Source organism: Cavia porcellus, unplaced genomic scaffold, assembly GCF_034190915.1.
Source record: "Cavia porcellus strain 051 isolate PalLab524CR breed Dunkin Hartley unplaced genomic scaffold, mCavPor4.1 scaffold_8, whole genome shotgun sequence".
Taxonomy (NCBI): domain Eukaryota; kingdom Metazoa; phylum Chordata; class Mammalia; order Rodentia; family Caviidae; genus Cavia; species Cavia porcellus.
In genome coordinates, this window is record NW_026947491.1 from 26,604,601 (window position 1) to 26,624,575 (window position 19,975).

General features: G+C 47.8%; 3 protein-coding genes across 8 annotated transcripts in view; 2 read left to right on the forward strand and 1 right to left on the reverse strand.

Moving 5' to 3' along the window:
* Positions 1 to 876: 876 nt before the first annotated feature.
* Positions 877 to 3,817, forward strand: LOC106027000 (golgin subfamily A member 6C-like). Its single transcript, XM_063254201.1, has 4 exons — positions 877 to 1,045; positions 2,283 to 2,336; positions 2,657 to 2,735; positions 3,702 to 3,817. The coding sequence occupies exons 1-4, from the start codon at positions 944 to 946 to the stop codon at positions 3,758 to 3,760; spliced, it is 294 nt and encodes a 97-aa protein (XP_063110271.1). The 5' UTR covers positions 877 to 943; the 3' UTR covers positions 3,761 to 3,817.
* Positions 3,818 to 4,283: 466 nt separating this feature from the next.
* On the forward strand, positions 4,284 to 7,065 carry LOC134477458 (zinc finger protein 853-like). Its single transcript, XM_063255564.1, has 5 exons — positions 4,284 to 4,382; positions 4,461 to 4,676; positions 4,759 to 4,829; positions 5,826 to 6,278; positions 6,364 to 7,065. Exons 1-4 carry the CDS (start codon positions 4,284 to 4,286, stop codon positions 6,049 to 6,051), a joined length of 612 nt encoding a protein of 203 aa, XP_063111634.1. The 3' UTR covers positions 6,052 to 6,278; positions 6,364 to 7,065.
* Ipo8 (importin 8) overlaps positions 7,026 to 19,975 on the reverse strand; it is a 120,589-nt gene continuing 107,639 nt past the window's right edge. For all 6 annotated transcript variants that reach the window (XM_063254492.1, XM_003466785.5, XM_013149330.2 and 3 more), the window contains 2 exons: positions 13,316 to 13,394; positions 7,026 to 8,778 (listed from right to left, as the gene is read on the reverse strand). In XM_063254492.1, the coding sequence (XP_063110562.1) occupies positions 8,574 to 8,778; positions 13,316 to 13,394 (284 nt within the window). In that variant the 3' untranslated portion in view covers positions 7,026 to 8,573. The remainder of the gene's footprint in view (positions 8,779 to 13,315; positions 13,395 to 19,975) is intronic.

The window sequence follows — 19,975 nt, forward strand, 5'->3', positions numbered from 1 at the left end:
TGCACCTGACACACTTTAAAGCACGTGAGGAGAACTTGTTCTAGGAGTGACACTAAAGGCTGAATTCAGGATCTAGAAGGCTAGAGATACTATTAGACATGCAAAGGAAATGTCACAGAGACTACTGATTTCATGAGCCTGGATTTCACAATAGGCTATTGGTTGAAGACACAACTTCCACAGTTGCTGTGTAGCTGGTATTTGATGCCACAGAACTGAAGGTGATCACTATGAGGTAAGAGAAAGATCATCATAGGGATGATCTAGGATCTGGATCCTGCTACATACTAGATTTGACAGGTAAGGAGGATTCATCAGGTGACAAAGGAGGTCAGGCAAATGCAAGCTTGTCATCAGTGCCTGATGTTCACATTTTAACAGAGAGTGGCCCCTTTTGAGAGTAAATACTGTTTGCCTCAAAGTCTGTTTTATGTGACTATTTTATTTTTATTTTTGAGATATGGTCTTGATAAGCAGTTCAGGCTCTTGAACCAGGCTGCCCTCATACTCAGGGCGATCCTCCTGCCTCAGTCTCTGGAGCACTGGGATTACATGTGTATATCACCATGCCTGGCTCTTATGTGATTTCAAAGGAGCTGTGCCATGAGATTTTCCTTACTAGAGGTCCTCACATCTTTCTCTATGCTTTTACTCTGTTTTATTTCTGGTACTTTAGTTTCCCTTCCTCCCAGCCCCTCCTGTCCCAGCTCCCTGGGGTGGCCTAGAACAGTAGCAGTCTGCAGCTTTAATGGCACTCCACCCATCAACCACTCCCTGGAGAAGGCCTCACTAGGTCCCTTATGACGTCACAGTTCCACTGGGCCAATGGGATGGGAGGTCTGAGACCACGCCCCGCTGTGTTGTGTTTGGCTCCGCCCTGGTTACCCCTCTTGTGGGCAGGTTGTGGAGTTCAGTGGAGGGTGTTGGAGGAAGTTTCCCTGTGATGGAAGGGATTGTCATGAAGTGGTCCCACCCTTTTTCCCCTCCCTGTGTTGGAATACCTGAGGAAATCAGAAAGCAGAAATTGGCTGCAGCCAAGAAAAAGGTAATGCGAACAGGGTCCCAGCCCCTGGACCCAGAGCAAGTCCCAGATAGCAGCTCCTTGGCAGAGTCTATACCCCCTGGAAGCAAATGGGGAGGACCCCCAGCACTCCAGTGCCCCCTTCAAGTCCTCTCACAGCCCCTCTCCTTCCAGCCCAAATGATGCCTCCACCTCCAGAGGGTCACACCTGTAGGCCTCACGTGGGGCTTGGCTCTGGCCTCATACTCATCCCACACACTTACCTCCCTGAGCCCTACATCAGAGGACCTCCTTCCCTTCCCCTGTGTGGGCACAGAGTAGGGTGGGGGCACACACAGATTCTGGGCACAAGGAGGGGGGAATAAAATGTGCTTGAGACCCTTTCCAGTGGACACTGTCATCACTAACCCTCAGCTGTCCCTTAATCTTCCCACTTTGTACCTAAAGCAGCTTTAACCCTTTGCTGGTTTCTCTGGTGGAGACACAGATTTCTGTCTGGAAGGGCCTGTGAACATGGGAATGGGTGCAGAGAGGTTTTGGTCACAGGTTTGGGCACCTTAACTGAGACACTGACAATGTAAAAACTTCATCGGGGACCTCAAAAGCCTGACAGTCTCTCTGGGCGGCCACAGGATTTCCGACGTGTGTTGGATTTTTCCCAGGGGTTGTCTCTAAGAGTGACCCAAAATGTTTTCTTATTGTCCCCTGTACCTCTGACTCTCCTCTGTGTGTGTGTGTGTGTGTGTGTGTGTGTGTGTGTGTGTGTGTGTGTTACTGATGGCTAAGCCCACAGCATTCAAAAGCAGAGGAAGCTCTCTGTTACTGAGCTGTAGCCCAGCCTGTTACTGACTCTTTCCCCCTGACTCCTAGGGATTAAGTGCAGGGAGCACAGCTCCATGCTCAGCGCTTTTTATTTTGTATTCTTTCTATTTGAGGAGGCATTTTACTGCTTCTATCCTCTCAAGCTTCCCTCATTTTTATCCTGTTATTGCGACACCACCCGTGTTTGGGGTTACAGGCCTACACCGCAGTGACAAGTTACTCGTTCTCTTTCTCTTTTCTTTCATTTCTTACTTTCTGATGTCTAGCCACATTAACTGCTCACTTCTTGAGTGACTAGTTGATCATGACTGTGAGCTGTGGGGCTGTTGGCAGCGTTAAGCAGGTGGTGTGCATAATAGTACGCTACAGATAGTATGCAGGAGGATGTGAACACAGCAGCTCACTGCTTTCATGAGTATCATTGCTCCTCTTTCTGCAGCTAAGACAGTTTCAAAAACAGAAGAAGTCTGACCACTCTCCAGTGGACAAAAGAGTAAGTTTTTAAAAAGCATAAAACCTAAGCCTGCCAGTGGAGGAGAATATCACCCACATGAAGCTGTGAGTCATGGGTGGCCAGGCAGCTGAGGATGGGGCTGCAATGGCAGTAGAGGGTCAGGGTGCAGATGAGAACAAGGTCAGGTGCTGAGAATCCTGCATTCTGGGGCTGGGCCTGCTCTAGCTCAGTGGGAGAGTGTCAAAGAGAGGACTGCGGCTTGGGGCCCGAAGAGGGAAAATGGGACAGATGCTAGGGTGCTAGGAGTGTCTGAGCTCATTGGTCCCTTCCTCCATCTATTGTCCCCCGTGCCTTGGCAGGTGCATGAGTTCAAGAATGTGCGGGACAGGGAGGCTGAGAAGCTTCCTGTAAAGTTGAGCGAACTGAAGAACTGCAGGGGTGAGTGGGCACAAGGGTGACTCTGGGAGGGAGGGGTACCCAGGCTGTGGGTGGGGCTCACACTGCCCCAGGAAGGAGGGTGGATTCAAGGGCACAGTGACAAAGGGAAACGCATCTGTGCCAGGAGCTGGCAATTTAGTCCTACCTCTGGGCCTCAGTATCCCCATTTGCAGAGAGTGTTGTGCCCCCTGCCAACCCACACCCAGGGTCCATATAGGGAATTGGTTTTAGGCCTGGCCATGCTGTGGGCATGACGAATCAGTCATGAGGAAGCCAAGGCCCAAGCAAGGAGCCTGCAGTGGGGGCTGAGACTGAGGAGCTTGTTCAGGGCCCAGAGGCCCGGACCCTTATGGCTGCCTCCTTTGTCACCTGTGCCCCAGTCCCACAGCCCCGAGCAGGGCCCTCCTTGGCAGAGCAGCAGCTGCTGTTGGAGCTGCAGCACGTGAGATCAGAGCTGGAGTGCCTCTCAGGGCAGCTAAAGACCACCCAGGAAGAAAACCTGCCCTGAGGAACACAGCCAGCCAGCAGGAGCAGCGCCTTCTTCAGGTTGAGATCAAGGCCCAGCTGTGGGCTGCTGAGGAGGCTCAGCACAGGAGCACCCCGCAGCAGCGACTGGAGGAACAGCAGACCACCGTGGCGGGGTTAGGAGTGCAGAACTGCGTGATGAAGGGGCAGCTGGCCCAGATGCAGGACAGCTTGCAGAGGCTGGTGTGTGTCCACTGCTCACTGGGCTCCTCACTGCCAGCACCTTGAGGGCACAGCAGCACACTAACCCCTCTGCATTCTTCCCACACAACACATTGGGCCACTGTCCCCCTCAATCATGAAAGTGTCCTGTGAGCCAGAACCCTGCTGGGGCATCTCCTGCAGGCAGGGGATGATTCTGCATCCTGCCCTGCACTGTAGACACCCAGGTGGCGTCTCGGGTCTGCCTGTGCAGGTGGCACTGATTACCATTCTCTGTAGAGAGAAGAGAACACCAATATAGTGACCACCTTGAGCTCAGAGCAGCTGAGAAACCATGAGTGGACTCTGAAGCTGGGCCAGCTGCAGGAGGACATCTTGGAACTCAAGGCGGTGGTAGGTGACTCCTGCCCCATGGGACTGGGCTAGGACAGAGGTGCCGCCCATGGGGAGGGGAGGTGCTAGGGCCACACCTGATCTCCTATACCAGGGCTGACAGCTGACCCCAGAGTCCTGCAGTGTCTGGCAGAGCAATTCTGGGAGTGTCTCTTGCTCTAGGCCTCTGACTGTTGGAGGTGTGTGGCTCTGGGGTCTAACCAGGTCCTGATGTCACTTCTCTGCCAGAAGCCTGAGTCTTCTACTCCTAGGAGTAGACAGGAGGAGACAGGGTAGGAGGGAGGCTCCTTGGTTTCACACTGGGCTGGGTCTCAGCTTCACTGGTCACAGTTTCAGTGCTGCCCATCCCCAGCCTCAGTTGCCATTCCTTCCACTGGATGTTAGCATTTTCTTCAGAGACTTGTTGGACTTAGTGAGACTATGTGTGCACGCTGGAGACTAGAGGAGACCACTTAGAACACACGTTGCATGGCTCCATCTGATTCTCCACAGCTGTGGCGTGAAGTCCAAGTTCAAGAACAGAGGTTCCAGGGCTGGAGGCTGGGAACAGGAGGCCAGCAGTTCAGAGTGGCCCCTACCAAATTTCTGAGCTCAGGGTGCTGAGGCCCCAGGGGATTCCTGCCCTCACTTCTGGGTCTTCTGCAGGTGGTGCTGAAGAGCCAGGAGGCCCAGGTGCTGCAGCTGCAGAGAGACCAGCTGCTGGGCACCCTGTGCCAGGGCACTGAGGCCTGGTTACAGCTGGCCTCTGAAAAGCAGGCTCTTCAATGGCAGTTCTCCCAACTAGTAATGCAGCTGCAGGAGAAACACGAACAAGAAAACAAGGCCCTGGAGAACATCTTCCAAGACCTGAAGAAGACCCAAGTGTTTGAGGCTGCTGAGGCTGGGCCCCTGCCTGGGAGGATCTGGCTGCCTCTGACTTGTCACTGTCCATCCTTACCTACAGGAAGTGGTGCAATCCTCCAGGCTGCAGAAACAGCAATCAGCCCCGGGCAGAGATCTGGCACTGCCCCGGGAAGCTGAGTGGAGGTGTCAGTGCTGGATGGGCTGAGGAGCACTCTGAGAAAGAGAGTGGAGGGGGAAGAGATCCCGGAGGGCTGCTCATTCTCTCCCAGAGGGTGGTGGGCCAGGGGGACCTGGTGAGGTGGGTGGAGGGGACCCGGGACTGCACTGCCTCCCTTGTGGGGCTTACTGGGGACCCTCCTGACTGATTGCTCCCAATTGGAAATGAAGGGGATGTGGAGGAAAGGGACACGAAGAGCCCTCAGACCAACAGCACCACTCCTGAGGCTGTGGGCAGCTCAGAGGCCGAGGTGAGCTGGGCTCTGCTTTGAGCCTGCCCTGGGTCTCCTTCCCTGCCTCTCCCTCTGAGGTCCCTTAGAACATCCCAATACTTTGGATTTTCCCATCCCCTCATTTCCCTGGACCTTCTCTGGAAGCAGTGGTCACACCCCATCCCCTAGGAGCAACAGGTGCCAGTGGCAGAAGGGAGGCTCCTTTGTACCCCATGCAACTGTCATCTGGATAGCTCCCCCCACAGAATCACACCCTGCCTCCACACATGGTATTTGTCAACAGAGGTCCCACCGCTGTGCAGAAACAGTGGGCTCAGCCACCCAGTCATCATGCAAAGGCAGCCATGCCCGAGCATAGACTAGTGGAAATCCCGACCCAGGGCAAACCTAAGGAGGAGGCTTCAGTACCCAGGAGCAGTGGTGACCATGTGGCCACAGTGCAAGTGCAGGAGAGGCTGTTCCACCCGGCTGAGAAGGGTGGACAGGACAGGTTGCCACAGAGCCCTGACTCTGTGCTCTGCCTCCTATTTCGTGCAGGCCTTGCAGGACAAGGCAGTGATTGAAGAGAGTGTGGAGGAGCTGCCATGTCAGGGCCTGCTGCTCTGTGGTGATTCCAGCACCGCTGGTGAGCTGGGCCAGGGCCCCTGCAGCAGGGGCACTAAGGTTTGGGATTTGGGGAGGCCTGCAAGTGACCTGTGACTATTGTTCTCCTTTGCACAGCCGAGCACCCTGACATCTGCCCCAAACAGGGGCCAGTCCTTAAAAAGAGGAATTATGAGGAGGAGGACACACAGAAGGAGGAGGTGGATGGACCAATGGAAGAGGAGGAAGAGCAGGAGAATCAGGAGGAAGAGGAGAAGTATGAACAAGTGGAGGAGGAGGAGGAGGAGGAAGAAGTGGTGGAGGAGGAGGAGCGTTGTAAGCAGGAGGAGGAGGATCAGTGAGTGGAGGAGGTGGATGAACAAGTAGAGGAGCAGGAAGAGGCAGAGGAAAAGGAGGAGCAGCAGCCAGAAGGGCAGGAGGAGGAAGCGGACATGGAGGAGGAGCAGGAGCTGGAGGAGCAGGAGTCGAGGAGGAAGAGGAAAAGGAGGAAGAGATGCAGGCAGAGGATCAGCAGCAGGAGGAGGAGGAACATATACACCAGCTGTTCCCAGTGAAGGGAGAGGAGAAGGTAGGTCTGGATGTCTCCTTAGGCTGGGTCAGGGTGGGCCCTGAGCCTCTGTCTTTTTGGTAAAATAATGCTGCTTGTGCTGCAGGAGGTGGTTCTGATCCTGAAAACAGATTGCAGGTCCGGTCAGGATGAGTTTAAGGGCACTGCACAGAGCCGTGGCGAGGAGCCCACTGTGGGATCCCCACCCACCAAGCACGCTGCAGCCTCAGATGAGGAGTGCGGTCCTGGGAGGGATGGGCAGGGGCAGGCATGGCAAGGGGCACACACTCAGTGCCTGCTGCTCTCTCCCCAAAGATCCTGCAGAGGGAAGCCCTGCACACACTGAGCAGCCTCCAGCTGAAGAGGCTGTGGCCTGGTGCCCCCCAGAACCCCAGCTGCATGAGAGTGAGAGTCTGCACAGCGGACTGGCTTGGGCCTTCACCCCGAGTACAGTGGTTTCTGCTTTGGAACACGCTGAGGAGGAGGAAACCACAGGACCCAGTCTAATCTAAAGAGTTTCACCAGCAGGTCCTGGGGAAGTGGGGCCGGGGCTGTGTGCCCTCTTTCCCCAATTCAGTCCCTGCCTCTCCATCCCTCTTCTCCTGACTTATTTGCTCTGATGTCTAGAGGAGCAAGAAAAACTCTACAAATTTATTTCTTCATAAATACATTATAAATCCAAGGATTCTTTAAAATATCAAAAAATGTTAATTAATCTGCATAAAAAGGAAAAACCCCACAAAGATATTTAAATAAAAATATTAAATGTTTTAAATTTTAAAATCTTTTTTATTTTTAAGAGTAGAACATGACAAAATGAAACTGAGTTTGCGAACAGGATAGTAGGACAGCGACAATACTTGATACCCTGCATGCTGTTGTCTTCCAGGTAGCTATTCGGAGTACAGGATGTAGGCATCCTATAGCATCTAAACAATGTTAGTACAAAACTTTGCTTTCAAGGAACAAATCAAAGCTAGCTGTGCAATTGTCTTCACTCTAATTTTTTCTTTTTTCCCTTTCTTCTTTCCCCTATCACAGTTTGAACTTTAAAAGCTTATTTATGGTTCTGAAAGACTGAGGGAGGAAACGGGATGGGGTCCTGATACCCTGGTCGTGATTATCCCATTCATGCTGATTTTCATTTGGTTGTGAATCACTGGATTCCATCAGCTTCCTGGCCCAGCAGGTTCCTGAGATTGAAGAGCAAGGATCAGATGAGGAGCAGGAAGCAGATGCTGCCGGCAGAGGGCGCACATCAGGCTGTGCAGGGTCCCAAGTCAGAGCTGGTCCAGCAGGCCTGGATGGCATCTCCTTACCTTGTCACCTGGATGCTGCTAGGGCATGATGAGGGGACTGCGTGGAGGCTCCCCAGGCATCCCGTCCTAATGGGCTGTGGACTGGAGCCTGAGATCCAGTGGGGAAGGACAGACTCAGGGCGCTGCCCTGCCCTGCAGTGCACCATTTCTATTTCATGCCCTGGTTCTGCTACTGTCTGCATGTGGGGGCCTGTTTCTTCTATTTAGCTCAGCCTATTGCTGGCTGCTGCCCCTCTTCCTTGAGGTTCAGTTTGTGGTCCTGCTCCTTAGTGATAAGAATGGTTAGTTTTGTTGTTTTTTTGATAAGAATACGCTATAGGACTTCCATAGCCCTGGAATGCCTGTGGCATATCAACTTGACTCTGAGAAACTCAATTCATTCTCATGAGACAGACATGAGTCCTTGGGAAAAAGGTGGAGGTGATACCTTTTAACCTGAAGTCCCCCTCAGAAGTCTCCTCTGTTTGGAAGTTGATTAGATGGGAAGGGCAGCATACTCTACAGAGGACTTGTCCACTGATGAGTTCAGGGGGTAGATGTGCTGTCAGGGTGTGAGGCTGCTGGGAACGGGGTTGCTGACCACTGTGGCCTGAGCACCTTTCCCTTGGCCGTGTCCCTCTTCCCTCCTGTTTCTGCCTTGGAGCCAGTCCACCAGAGACTAGAAGTCTGAGCCCAAACAAACCCCTCCTCCTCTAAACTGCGGGTGTCAAGTATCTTGTCTCACAGGTGGAAAGTGAGAAAGACATGAAAGTTTCAGGACCTGTGCAGAGCGCAGACAAGTTCTCTCTGGCCAGAATGTAACATGCACAGGAAGTTCCCACCTGAGACCTCCTGAGACTTGGCTCTGCTCTCTGCAGTTCGCCAGCACTCTGGTCATCTGAGATCCAATCAGAAACACCCACTAGGCTTTGCTTATGGCATTGCAGGGCTTCTCTAGCACACAGCTGTTAACATCCCCAATTCCCTCCCTCAAAACTGTCCCAAATGCATCTGAACTTCATGGTCTCAGGCAGTCGCTGTTCGGACTCCACTTCTCTAGTCCCAGTTCTTTGTATTTGCTCACTGAGATCAGTAGCTGACACCCACAATGTAAGAAGGAGACTTTTCCTTGGCTCACGGTTTCAGCAAACTCAGTCCACGTCTGGCTGGCTCTGAAGCAGATAGATCGTGGCAGAAGGGCAAAGCTGCTTACTTCATGGCATCTGGGAAGCAGAGCAGATTGATTATTCCTGAGAGCGTGTGCCAGGTGTCCGATATAGTGTCCTGTGTTACACTTCAGGGACACATCAAGAGGTGTGCTTTCCTGAGCTGCCTCTCAATTCTAAAGATACCACTCCCAACCCATCTTTAGTGTCACCGTAAAATTCCAGGGGGCTTCTTCTTAGAAACAACACAACTTAGGACACAGAAGAAACCACAAGTGCTTATAGAAACAAGTTCATGCATCAGCCTACAATCAGTGCTCAGCAAACATGTCCTCCAAAATCACAGTGACGTTCATCTTTCCGTATACAAAAGTCAAAATATGTGATAGCACCAGCTTTCCCTACAGAGTGGATTCAAAAGAGTCCTATTCACAGGAAAGTTTATTCCAAAACGGGAAATGTGTTAGTGTTAGGGCTGTAGCTAGATTTAGTGGTGGGGTTAGTGTTAGAGAGGTGGTTGGAGTTGTGGTTAGGGCTGGCACTAGAGCTAGGATTAGGGTTAAGTTTGGGGTTATTCTAATTAGTACTAGTTAGGGTTAAATTTAAGGTTAGTCTAGGGTTAGGAAAGTATACAGCTATAGTTAGTGTTAGTACTGGGTTTCTGGTGACAGGGCTCGTCTTTGAGTTAGGTGTGGGGTTAGATTTAGGCATCAGAATAGTGGTAGTGCGGGGGTTAGGGTTATAGTTAGGTTCGTGTTATCTTTCAAATTAGGCCTATGATTAAGGCTAGCTCAAGCTTTGGTGTAGGTCTGCTTTTGGGTTTTGACTATTGCTAATGTTGGGTTTAGGATTGGATTTATTCTAAGGGTTAGAGTTAGGGTTAGCATTAGGGCCTGTACTAGAGTTAGGCATATGCTTACTATGTGGTTAGTGTTAGAGCTAGAATTGGGCTACAGGTGGGCTCAGAGGTGAGCCCAAAGCAGATGGCCCAGCAAAGTGGTGTGACATGACAGCTCCACGGCAAGAATGACTAAAGCCAGGGGAATCAACCCTGCCAGTCTTTGTGGGCTGACATCAGCGAGTTCTCCTTAGACCGGTGCCCTGTCACCCTGAGCAGTTACACTGCTCCTACATCTTGGGGCTCCCTGGGCACAAACCCACTCATCAGCTCTGTGGACCTTGGTGTTGCTGCTAAAACCTGGGTAGGAAATGACAGGAGCTTGGGGAAGTTCGATTTGTTCCTCCCCAGCCAGTTGGACCCTGGAGTACCGTCCCTTCCCCTCGGCTCCCCACAGCCAGAGGACACTCCCAGCCCAGCGTACACCTTCATTCCGTGGGCAGTTTCTCTCCTGAGGACACAATGGACTTCCCAGGCTTCTCTGGCCAACAAAGACTTGGAGCTGCGGGCCTGAGCCTGCTTCCCTCCTGCCCTGAGCTGCCAGCGACCCACCTTGCAGAGCTGCTCCAGCTCCTGCTTGAGGCTGTCGTACTCGGCCTCCAGCTCATCATACTGCTGCTTCAGGGTCAGCTTCTCCTCCTTACATTACCAAATTATTTCATCCTACTATTTTAGTAATGTATAAATACCATGAGATTGCAATGATATAGTTGAAAACTTTTAGAACATAATATATAGTCCATATATATAAGTCACAAAAGTTTAGCTGTGATTCAATTTTTACAGCTTTTCAATTTATATTTCTATCTTATTAGTATATCTCAATTTCAAAAATGCCAATATTTTGGGCTGGAAATTAACTATAGCATAGTATTTTGGGCCAGTTACTGGTCTTTAATCATTAAACCAAATAGCAATTCACCCCTATTTGTGACAAAAAATACATTCCTAGACCAGGGCAATGATCTTTGGTGAGTAAAATCAAACCCACCTAAGAAACACTGATTTATCTCTGCTCTGCTATTTGCACCTACACATGTTAGTATTTGTAGGTTGAGTTCATATCAAGTAACGTAAGCTGAAATTTTTGAATGTGTCTCTTTTACACTAGCCTGGCATGCACAAAAGCCTCAGATGATGATACAGGAAAGCTATTGAACATGATGATGTCTCTATCCCAAATAAGTTAGATGGAAAAAATGCAGCAGGCTCACAACGATGAAAGAATTCGTCCTGTTGGGCATCACAGAGTGTCCTGAACTGCAGGCTGCACTGTTTGTGCTGTTCCCCCATCTACATTATCTCACTGGTGGGCGTCGTGGGCATGACTGTCCTCACCCAGGTGGACCCAGGCTGCAAACACCCATGTGCTTTTCTCAGACTCCTCTCTCTCACTGATCTTGGCTACTCTACAGCTGTGAGCCCCAAAATGCTGGTACACTTTGTTGTGGATTCAAATGCAGTCTCCTACTGTTCTTGTGCCACACAACTTGCTTACTTGCTTGTGTCTGTCACTTGTGAACTTTTCATTCTGCTTGCAGTGTCTCATGACTGCTGTGTAACCATTTGCAAGCTTCTGGTCTACACTGTCATCGTGTCCCCAAAAGTATGTCATGTGCTGGTGGCAATTTCATGTTTACACTATATTTATTTCTCTTCTAATGACCAGCAAAATTTTCACTTCATCATTTTGTGGCTACAAGATCATCAGCAAATTCTGTGACTATCTCCGCTTGTTCTCTTTACTCTGCTAAAATACACATGAAGTTGAATTGATAAATTTGATCTCAGCAGGTTTTAATTTGATGTCCTCTCTTGTGTACTACTTTTTTCTTACCTGGTCACCCCTGCAGCCATTTTCAGGATAAGAACATATCCAAACTCCAGAACTGAGTGTTGAAAGCTTATGTTAAGAAGGGTGTTTCTTTAGTGAAAATGAAAAGAAATTGAAATAAAATTACTTGAGCAAGTTGAGATGTTACTGTGCATATTTATATAGTCATAAGAGTATTTTGAAATCTCAGTCCTTGTTAAATTGATCATGAATCACTTGAACAAAAGATTTTTATTTATAAAATTTCAAACGGAATTTAGCATATTGCATAGAAGCAGGGTTCTAAGAGATATTTCTGCAACAAAATAGATATTAGTATTATTATTAAGAGATAAAGACTACATTGACTCTGCATTACATAAATGTGTACATGAAACATCAAGTGAAGTGTTGTCCAGGCCACTCACCCATCTCTGGACCCATGCCTGCTTACAGATGCACCAGTGAGCACCTGTGTACAATTAAATGTGACTGAAGGATAATTATGAAGCTAAAAAATTAGATTTAATTGATCATAGTTAAAATGTCTTATTTAGAACCTTTACCAAAGTAATGTTCTGGACATTAAGCCTCTTCAAGACTGGGATAAACAAATAAATGACATTTGAGCTTGATTCATTAGATTTATATTATTGCTGCCTGTGTCTTTACTGTTGCCAAAAATCAGGACCAAACTGGATGGAACACACACAGCACCAAGGCACTTGGGAAGCATCAGCTTTATTTATGCCAGCAGGCTTGGGGAACTGAGTTCCACATCATCAGCCCTAATTTGGGGTTAGACAGACACTTCTACAAGTTTCAAGCAGGAAGTACAAAAGGCTGATAGCAAGTATAATTGGTTACATAGACTGGGTCATATGATGTCAGGCAGAATTTTTCAAGGCTAAAAGGGGTTTCCAGTTACACAGCAGGAAGGTCAGGGGCTTGGGTAAGCAAGTAAACTCAATCATTTTTTACTGAGCTAGTCTGTCAATGGGTGGTGAGTCCTTAAAACAAGTTAGCATAGCAGGGTTCACTTTTGGACTGAGCTATATCTATCTTACAAGTCACAGCTGGTCTGAGTGTGTGGCGTGTCAAGGATAACTGCATATGAGCAGACTGGATGTGACAGTACCATCCTCCATCCAGGGTCAGGCAATGAGATTTTTAAAATTTCTTTTACCACTATCAAACCACCACTATCAAAATTTCTTAAGAAATCACAGACAAAAATTGAGAAAGAATCAACACTGAGATTCTGTGTTACCATCAAGAAATCAAGTAATAAGTGTTAACTAGGATTCAGAGAAAAAAGAGCCTTCTACAATGTTGATAGAATGTAAACTAGTACAACCATTGTGCACACCTGTATTGAAATTCCTCAAACAACTAAAAACAGAAACTTCATTCAACCCAAGTATCCCCCTTCTAGAATCTTGCTGATGCCCCCACTGCCTAGTGACCTTCGTGCCCCTGGGGGGCTCCAGCATCCACAGGACAGAAGCTAAAGTCTTCATCTAACCAACAAGACAGGTGGTTCAAACTACCATGTGGCTGCTCACTGATACACATATGCGCAGTCAGTGACTCACTGGACATGGTGGCACACACCTGTAATCAGCACGCAGGAGGCTGAGGCAGGGAGATCTCTAAATTCCAGTACAGTTTGGGCTGCACAGTGAGTTCAAGGCCAGCGTGAACTACATAGTGAGACCCTGTCTCCGAACCAAACTAAATCAAATCAAACTAAACAGATGAACAACAACAACTAAACAAACCAACAACAAAACACTAACAAGCAAACAACAACCCCCGCCCCCCAAACCAAACCATGCCATCTGGTCTTTCTGCAAAGCTTCATCTGCGGCAAATGCTGTCACCTGCTGGCCATTGTCGGGAGTGGATCCTTGCTCCGCACTGGCTCCTGAGCGAATTCTCTCTGCAATCCAGTCCCCAGTACTGCAAACAAAACAAGACAAATAGACACAAAACCAGGCAGGGAGCAAGTGCGGCCCACTGGCCCTCTGTGCTCAGCTGCTTTGGCTCAGTCAGCCCTTCCCTGTGTGGTGCTTGGTCAGTAGGGTGCCCTTGACCCCAAGCCATTTGGCATTGGTCTCCTCTGTGCTTAGTTAGCTCTGTCCCTCTCCTCACTTTGGGGCCATCTTTCCCCGTCAATCAGTACACAGTGCCTGCATTCAGCTCCAACTCCTGCAATGCACACAAACCTATAAAGACAGAAAAGAAAAGGTGAGTGTGTTGTTACATTCACTCACACAGGATCTAGGTCAGCTCACTTGGGAGACATGAATGTCCTGTGGGTAGGCCGCTGGTCTCACTCTGGAGCTGAGAGTCAGTCCAGATTCAACAGTGGCATCAAAACCTTGAGAGCCAGGGATGGTGGTGCACGCCTGAAATCTAGCACTCAGGAGGCTGAGGCAGGAGGATCACTATAAGTTCAAGGCCAGCCTGGGCTATAGCAATTTCAAGGCCAGCCTGCACTACATGGTGAGACCCTGTCTCAAAGAAAGAAAGAAAGGAAAGAAGAAAGAAAGTTTTACCTATTTCATCTTCCAACAAATTATTTCTGTTCTAATGTTTAGATCTTCGATCTGTTTAGATTTTAGTTTAGTGCATGGTAAGAGATATGGAATGTGAGTCTAGGTTGATCCTTTGGCGTGGGGACAGTCGGTTTTCCCAGCACCACTGGTTACAGAGGCTGTCTTCCCCCAGGACACATTTTTGGGCCCTTTGTCAAAGATCAGAAGGCCAAATGTACCAGGGGTTGTCTCTGCAACCTTTATTCTGTTTCATTAATTCACAGGGTCTGTGTTTTGACCACACCATGCTGTTGTTACCACTGTAGCTTTGTGGTAAAACTTAAAGTCCAGAATTGTGATGCCCCTGCCTTGCCCTTGTTGCCCAGAATTACTTTTGTTCTTCAGGGTCTCTCTGATTCCATATGAACTGGAGAGTTGCTTTCTCCAGTTGTGTTACGAATGTTACTGGTGTTTTGATACGGATTGCATTAAATCTATACACCCACTTTGGAAACATGGCCATTTTCACTGTACTGGTTCTGCCTATCCAGGAACAGGCACATCTTTCCTTTTTCTGACATCTTTCCATTTTCTGATGGCCTCTTTGATCTCCTTTTCAAAGTACTATAATTTTCATTGTAGATGTCTTTTACTGCCTTGTTTAGGTTAATTCCTGAGTATGTCACTTTTCTTGATCTACTATGAAGGATCTTGTTCCCTAATTCCCTCTCAGTGAGTTTGTTCTGAGGTGCAGCAATGCTGCTGATTTTGAGGGTTGACTTTGTATCCTTTTATGCTACCAAATTTGGATATTACTCCTAGGAGTCTTTTGGTGAAATTTTGGGATCTTCTCCATAGAGCATCATGTCATATGCAAAAAAATGTGATAATTTAACTCCTTCCTTCCCTACATATAGATCCCTTTTCTTTTTATTTTTCTTAACATTATGGCTAATATGTTGAGAACTGTATTGATCAAGAGTGATGATAAAGGACATCCTTTCCTGGTTCTGATTTTAGAGGGAAAGCATTCAGCTTCTCTCCATTTAGTATGATGTTGGCTGTTGGTCTGTCATATATGGCTTTTAAGAGATTGAGATAAGGACCTTCCGTTCTTACTTTGTTCAGGATTTTTATCATGAGTGGATATTGGATTTTGTCAACTCCCTTTTTTGTGTCTACTGAGACAATCGTGCGATATTTGTCTTTGCCACACTGACTATTATTTTATGCGTTAAAATGCACCAACTACAATGAGGTCAAATGCAGGGGCAGGGAATGAGCAATTCCTGATCCTTCAGTTCAAGAAGACTTCAGCAAAACACCTAGCAATCCTTTGACTCTGCATCTTTCATAGGAGCCTAGCAATACAGAAAGATCTTCTGTCAGGCTGCTTCTGTATATTTTCATGTAAAAGTAAGAGGAAGGTTTTACTTGGTCACATTCCAAATGTTTAAGTAAGCTGAAAACAGGTCAAACAATTTTGTCAATGAAACATAGTGAAACCCTGGTTTGCAAGCATAATTTGTTCTGGAAACATGCTTGTAATCCAAAGCTCTTTGTAGCAAAGTGAATTTTCCCATTGGAAATCGTGGAAACGCAGGCTATTCATTCCATAGCCTAAAAATGATTCATATAAAAATGCTTACAATAGTATAATACAAAATAATAAAGAAAATAAAAATACAAAGAAAAGTAAATAAATTAACCTTCACTTATTTTGAAAACCTTCCTGGCTGGTGTGAGGGAGACAAGAGACAGGAGGGTTATTGGGCACAACAACCTTCACTGTCACTAATGGAATCCTTGCTATCTGTTGGCGCAGTGGAATCTTTTTCTTTTCCTGAAACGTCAATAAGGAATTTATCCAGTGACCCTTGCTTTTGTCTCCTTTGCCAGAAATGTGACTTTGCATTGTCATTAAACAGAGTCATCTCCTGCATTGCTACACTTTGTTTGGGGGGTGCTTTCTTACAAGAATTTGTACTGTGTCCCATATTTTACACATCTCCCTAATGTCATCTGAAGCAAGGAATTTCTCCACCTTCCTCCTCCTCCTCTGAGATGAGATCTCCATCATCATTTGCTTTGGGAAGACAATCATGTCCTATCCCACAGCAAGACTGAGAAAGAAAAACACTCCTGGCTTGGTTGTGATCATGTGACTTTCACATCATGTACTTCTCATACTGCCAGACATCACTCATTCATCAAGTTAAAATTTATTGGAAATGTTTGCTCATCTTGCAGAACACTCACAGAACAAGTTCCTTGCAACCCAAGGTTTTACAGTACTTTATTTTTATTATAAATCACCATTTGATTTTTTAAGAATGGCTGACTCTCTTAATAAGCTTAAACACTAAGCTGCCTAGAAGTTTTAGACGTAACTACCTCACCTGAGGTGGGTTTGTAAACAACAGAGAAATCCAAGCAGCCAAACTAGTAAATTTGGAATTAATTAGCTGAGCTCAGTAACCACTTGCATGGACCCATTTCTGAGTCTCACTGAGTGGCCACAAACTGGAAAATTACAAAGATTTTAAACAGGGAATCACAAAAAGCCATCCTGTTAGAAACAGTTTAGCAAGACTCTTACATTAAGTTTTGTTTGACACCTGTATCCTGCTTCTTTGTTGAGCAGATTAATTTTTCTCTTGTGGGTACGGCTCATTCTGCTTTTCATATGGGACTTAACCCTGAGTAATTTTCCATTTGCCTGGGTCAAATACAAGGTACTAGTTAAATGCACGGTTCAAGATGGCATCAGTTATGCCAAGCTACATCCCCTAGGAGACAAAGCCACCATTTTCTCCCCTTGGCCTGGGTAAGGAATCTTCATCCATCGTGGTCCTCACACTAGAAACCCCACCCTTCCCAGTACTACTGGTTTTTCAGAGATGCTGCAGACTTGCAATCCATTTGTTCTCCACCTTAGGCTTGTGTCTTCATTACCTTTCCCTCCCTGCTGAGATAAAATACCTGACTCATAAAGCTAGAGGAGGAAAGGTTTATTTATCTCGCAGTTTGTAGAGGTTTCAGTCCATAATTGGCTGGCTCCGAGACAGTTTGTTTTGGCAGAGAGCATCAGAGAGAAGAAAACGTTCCTGGCAGACAGAAGACAGTAAAAGCAAGCAAGCAAGGGACCTTAACAGCCTCTTTCTGCCTCGTTATCTCATCCAGGCTACTCAGGGTGGGCAGCACTCACACCTTAATCCCAGTGCACTTGAGCTTACCATTAGCCAGTGAATCAGTTCTAGCATCACACACTCTAGATCCAACCACTGCTGACAAAGCCTCACTCATGACTGCAGGAGGCTTTGGGAAGCCGTGGCTGCGTGGGCCAGGCCCTGTGTACCCGATACACCACGTGCTTGTGCTTGAGCAGCACAGGCTTCAGAGCTCACATCTGCAGTGTGCTTGCTTCTTCTTCTGGGCCCCACACCACTCTTGGGAACTATGCAAACTGCACTAAAGCCCGGACATAAATTCCTTTCTGCTTGAATTAACCAGGATTTGAGACTCCTAACAAACACAAGCCTGCACCCCAAATTACAAGAGCATTTTAGGGCCCAGTAAACCAGGAAGTGAAAATTGGCCATAGCGATTAAAGGCCAGCTTGACAGGCCTGGGACAAGGTCCCTAACATCCCTATTCTGGAATTTCCTCTTCTGTAAAAGAGGAACAGCATGTAATAATAAAACAGAAAAGAGGGATGCGAGGAAGGGGCAGCGGACTGACGTGCTGGAAGGAGACCTCTCCAAGTGAGAAATGCATTTTTCAACCAGAAGGAAACACAAGTCATTTCTCACCTGTCGGAACAGACACAAACTCCAACTTCAAGTTTAGGCCGTTCTTGGGCAGTGTTTCTCTCAGGACAGCTCCAGAGGTGGACTGTTGCTGGCGTGAGGTCTATGATGGAATTGTGCCACCAGAGTTCAGTCCTTCCCGCCCTGCGGTGCTCTGCATCCTCCTGTCCATTCCCCACCCCATCTCTCTCCTCCTCTTCCTTCCCCTTCTCCTCCTTTTCCTTTTCTTTTCCACAGTGGGAGTTGAAATTAGGGCCTTCATAATGTCCAACATCCCAGATTTTTTTTCTTTTTTCTTTTGAGACAGGGTCTTATTCAATTGCCGAGGTTGGCCAGGTGTGATTGTGCATGCCTGTAATCCCAGCACTCCTGAGGCTGAGGCAGGAGGATTGTTGTGAGTTCGAGATCAGCCTGGGTTACAAAGTGAGCCCAAGACCAGCCTGAAATGCATAGTGAGACCCTGTCTCAAAAAGACAAACAAAATAAATGTCCAGGTAGGGCTCAACCTGAAATCTCCAGTGTCAGCCTCCAGCCACCACATCTGGTTGGCATGTTATCTCAGGTTCTGATGCCTGTACTCAAGGTGGTAAGAAGGAGGGGGCCAGGAGTGCTTTTCCTCTGCTCCTTTGTGATTCCCAGGAAAGGAAAATCTCCCTCATCAACTTTGTTTCCATCTCTTCTGCCAGCACATGACCCTGCATCTACCCTAAATAGATCATCAGCCAGGGAAACAAATTACAGAAGCACTGTGGAGTTTTAAAATAACAATGAGAAAGGGAAAGGCAAGACAGGCTCTGGGTCTGAAGAAGGCAACAAGGGCAGGATGAAGTAACACAGCTTTGCTGTGACTGGCTGTGCACCGGGGGCCATGTGCAGGGCAAGCACAGGAAATTCTCCCATGACCTGAGTGGTCCAGCTGTGAGGGCTCTGGAGAGGTACAGGGAGAAGGGTGCTTTGGCCAGGAAAGCAACAGTAGGAGTCAGTGTCTTATGCTGTAAAATCCAGAGGGGTGTGTGTGTGTGTGTGTGTGTGTGTGTGTGTGTGTGTGTGTGTTAGGAAGGGAAGAGTGTTAATTCATGTCTAATCCAGGTGAGAACCCATTCAGCATAAGAAAGGAAAATGACACCAAAGTCACAGCACCACCTGGGCATGGTAACCACTCCTGGAATCCCAGTACTTGGGAGACTGAAGCAAGAGAATTGGAGGTTTGACTCCCACATGGACCACTTAGTAAGATCATCTCAAAACTGTACAAAGAAAATTAAGAAAGGAGCAGGCAGGTTGCTTAGTGTGAAGGCCTTGGGTTCAATCCCAGTATCAGGAAAAAAATCACAACACAATTACAGCTTGAGGGACAGACAGGACACAGCATGACTGGGGCCTTAGAAACTGAGGACGGCAACAGGGGGCCTGGGCCACCGCCAGACAGGCTGATGTGACGCAGGACTCAGATTCTAGGGCACATTAACCGGGATCCCATTTGACCCAATTACAGGAATGCCTCAGTTCACAAACAGAAGCCTTCAGCAAAATCTTGCTTCCATTTGCCCACTTTGCATCAGTGATGGGCACAACGGTGGCATCTCCCTGGTCTGACGCACAGTCGCAGCTTCCTCTGGTGGAGATCACGGTCACAGGCAGACCTGAGCACATGGCCCTGAAGCTTCTCCATGGGCCGTTTAGCACACACAGTGCTGTGCAGTGTTGCTCACTCCAGCAGGGTTCCAGAGAAAGTGCAGAGCCAGCAGGGGGATAAAAACAAAGTGTGGCATCTTAACGAAGGTGACAAGAACATGTAGAGCAAGAATGGTAAGAAGAAGGCTTTAGGAAAATAACCATCAAATTGAAGAAGGAAAGAGCAGCACAGCACAATCGTGGCCCTCGTGTGACCGATCTGTTCTCAGCGTACAAGATAGCGAGGTCCACAGTCTCCACTGTTTTGAAGAATAAAGATGCCAGCAAAGAAATTGAGGGGATAAAAGGAGTAACGATGTTAACCAGGCAGAAGACACAGTACTGGGAGAGGTGGAAAACTTCTGTTGGTGTGGCTGAGTGACAAAAAGGGTAGGGGATAGCATCAGTGAAACTCCGATCTGTGAGAAAGCCAGGAAACTGTTGCGATTTACTGCAAGAAAAGTCCTCTACACCTGCGAGAAGTAATGAATTCAAAGCAAGAGACAGGGGTCTTGTAAGT